The sequence below is a fragment of the Aplysia californica genome, unplaced genomic scaffold (assembly GCF_000002075.1).
Source record: "Aplysia californica isolate F4 #8 unplaced genomic scaffold, AplCal3.0 scaffold00363, whole genome shotgun sequence".
NCBI classification, from domain to species: Eukaryota; Metazoa; Mollusca; class Gastropoda; order Aplysiida; family Aplysiidae; genus Aplysia; species Aplysia californica.
Window position 1 is genome coordinate 55,114 of NW_004797633.1, and position 2,644 is coordinate 57,757.

At 41.9% G+C, this 2,644-nt stretch overlaps 1 protein-coding gene across 1 annotated transcript in view; it reads right to left on the minus strand.

Annotated features, from left to right (window-relative positions):
* The window catches only part of LOC106012400 (mucin-2-like), a 4,414-nt gene extending 2,846 nt beyond the window's left edge, over positions 1–1,568 (minus strand). The window contains exon 1 of the mRNA XM_013085287.1: positions 1,548–1,568. Within this exon, the coding sequence (XP_012940741.1) occupies positions 1,548–1,568 (21 nt within the window). The remainder of the gene's footprint in view (positions 1–1,547) is intronic.
* Between the last annotated feature and the right edge of the window lie 1,076 nt (positions 1,569–2,644).

The following is a 2,644-nucleotide window of genomic DNA, read 5'->3' on the forward strand; positions in this document are numbered from 1 at the left end:
TGCTGCTGATGATGATGATGGCACTACTACTGCTATTACAGCTGCTCTGCAGCAGCTAACACTAGAGTGTGCTATTATACAACAATTAATGTAGGCGAAGAAGAAGAAGAAGAAGAAGAAGAAGAAGAAGAAGAAGAAGAAGAAGAAGAAGAAGAAGAAGAAGAAGAAGAAGAAGAAGAAGAAGAAGAAGAAGAAGAAGAAGGAGGAGAAGGAGAAGGAGAAGGAGAAGGAAAAGGAGAAGGAGGAGGTGAAGAAGAGAGAGAGCTTGTTGTAAAGGTGCGGGCCCATAATATGGCTGGAACTCTATTGATCTTTCATGTTCTTATGTCTCATCTAGATGCATACATTAATGACAAATCTAATCTAGTAAATCGAATCACACAAATGCTTTATATTATAAGTCACTTCATTGTTAACTATAACAACACTGATAACAGTTTACAATTCTGTCTAGTTCAAGAGAAAAAAACCCATACGGAACGGTCGGGGTGATGCACGGCGGGGAAGCATGTAGCCGGTTTTCGATGGCACGTGTCAACGCATGTCGCGACGGTCTGGTGAAACCGATGCGGCTATGTACATGGCCGGTTTGGCGATCCCATTTTTCCATCAGCTGCAGGTGTCCGTTTTGGGAAGTCTCAATTAAAACATATTTTTAGTTTTTTTTTCGAACCTAATATTTATTGGGGACACGTATTAGGCTATTTACTATTCATTAAGCAAATAAAAAGATTTTTGAAATTTTTGCATGTAGCCGGTTTGTGAATCCCATCGACGATATGTAAATGGGTCATTCAACGAAGAGCAAAACAGTTTTTTTTCTCTCCAAGAGTCGGGAAATGGTCACACGCAGTGTGTAGCGACGAAGTTAGAGCACTTAAGACATTGGCAGACCCGACTCTAGTCTATAACATTTTGGAACATTTTCAGTTTTCTGGGCAGCGCTTGGCCACTTGGTGCAGGTTGCCACTCTGCTGGTACTGGAGTTCAACCACGAATGTTGACAAGCTCTATCGAAAGAGAGAGAGCGAGAGAGAGAGAGAGAGAGAGAGAGAGAGAGAGAGAGAGAGAGAGAGAGAGAGAGAGAGGGGGGGGGGGAGGAAGGGGAGAGCGTATTACAGGGATGGAGATATGATTCTTTTCAGATTCACAAAAATCACACCATAATTGATCGTTCACTCTTTTTTTTCTCGTAATCCATATCTAATGACTATGATAGGCCATCCATCTCTCCACACTGTTCTGTGATTTCCAGTTCCTTCACACCTTATCTACCCAACCCCCAAATATATTTTCTTCCCTCTCTCTCTTCTTTGAAGCAGAGTGGGTGAAATTACGTTCCCGCCCACATCAGAAATGCACTTTTAGTTTACCAATCGATTGGGTATCTCCGGAGACAAGAAAGTAGTCGTCTCCGCCGGTATCTACCACTGACAGATGTCTTATATTACGTGCCCTCTTAAACTTTTTAACAGTTGCTCTCTGTAAGCCTGTGTTTGTTTGGAAGTGCGTATATCTATATTTGTGTATGCTAGTGTGTGACTGACAGAAAGCCATAGTGGTACCATTATGGAAAAAAGGGCAACAAACGCTACTGCCCAACATATAGAGGCATCTCATTGTTAAGCCACTCAGGAAAACTGTATGCAAAGTTACTGGAGCAGCGCATAAGACCTATTGTAGAGAGAAATCTGAGCAAAGCTCAGTTTGGATTCCGAAAGGGAAGAGGATGCACAGATGCCGTATTCGCATTACGACAGATATACGAGAAAACAATAGAACACAACAAATATTCCAACATCGTCTTTATAGACCAAGAGAAGGCTTTTGACAGAGTAAACCATGCAAAACTCTGGAAGACACTCGAAAAGTATGGCGTCAGAGGACAATTGTTAGATAATGTCAGAGCTCTATATACCAACAGCAGAAGCTCAGTAAGAACGAAGGAAGGAAATACAGACTGGTTCAAAGTAAGATCTCGAGTACGACAGGGATGCGTTCTATCTCCCCTCCTGTTTATAATATATATGGACACAATAACGCAAGAAGCAAACTAAAGCCCAGAAAGCCTAAATGAATTTCTGTTCCCAGACGACCAATGTCTTATTCATCATGACCAACAAAGCCTCCAAAATCACACTACCGAACTCAACAACACTTGTGAGAAGTTCAACATGAAAATAAGCACATCAAAAACAGAAGTTTTGAAAGTGAGCCGAAGCCATAGTCCCCTGAACATCCATGTCAACAGTAAACAACTGAAACAGGTGAAAGAGTTTAAATATCTTGGCAGCACTTTTTCTGAAAACGGGTCCATAGACAGAGAAATAGAAATGCGAACTCAAAAAGCCAACGCTGTCACCTACCAGCTCCCACCCCTTCTATCTCATCCAAACATCTCTATGGACACAAAGAGACAACTTATCACCTCAATATTCATACCAACATTATGTTATCAGTGCCAGACCTGGACCTTTAGCAATCACCGCTTGTGAAATGAAATGTCTCCGCAAAACCCTTAACATCACAAGACGAGACAGGCAGAGAAATGAAGAAGTAAGAGCAGCTATCGGCACTGAGTCCTGCCTGCGTTACATAGAAAGACAGAGGATAAAATGGTTTGGCCACCTGTTACTCATGTCAC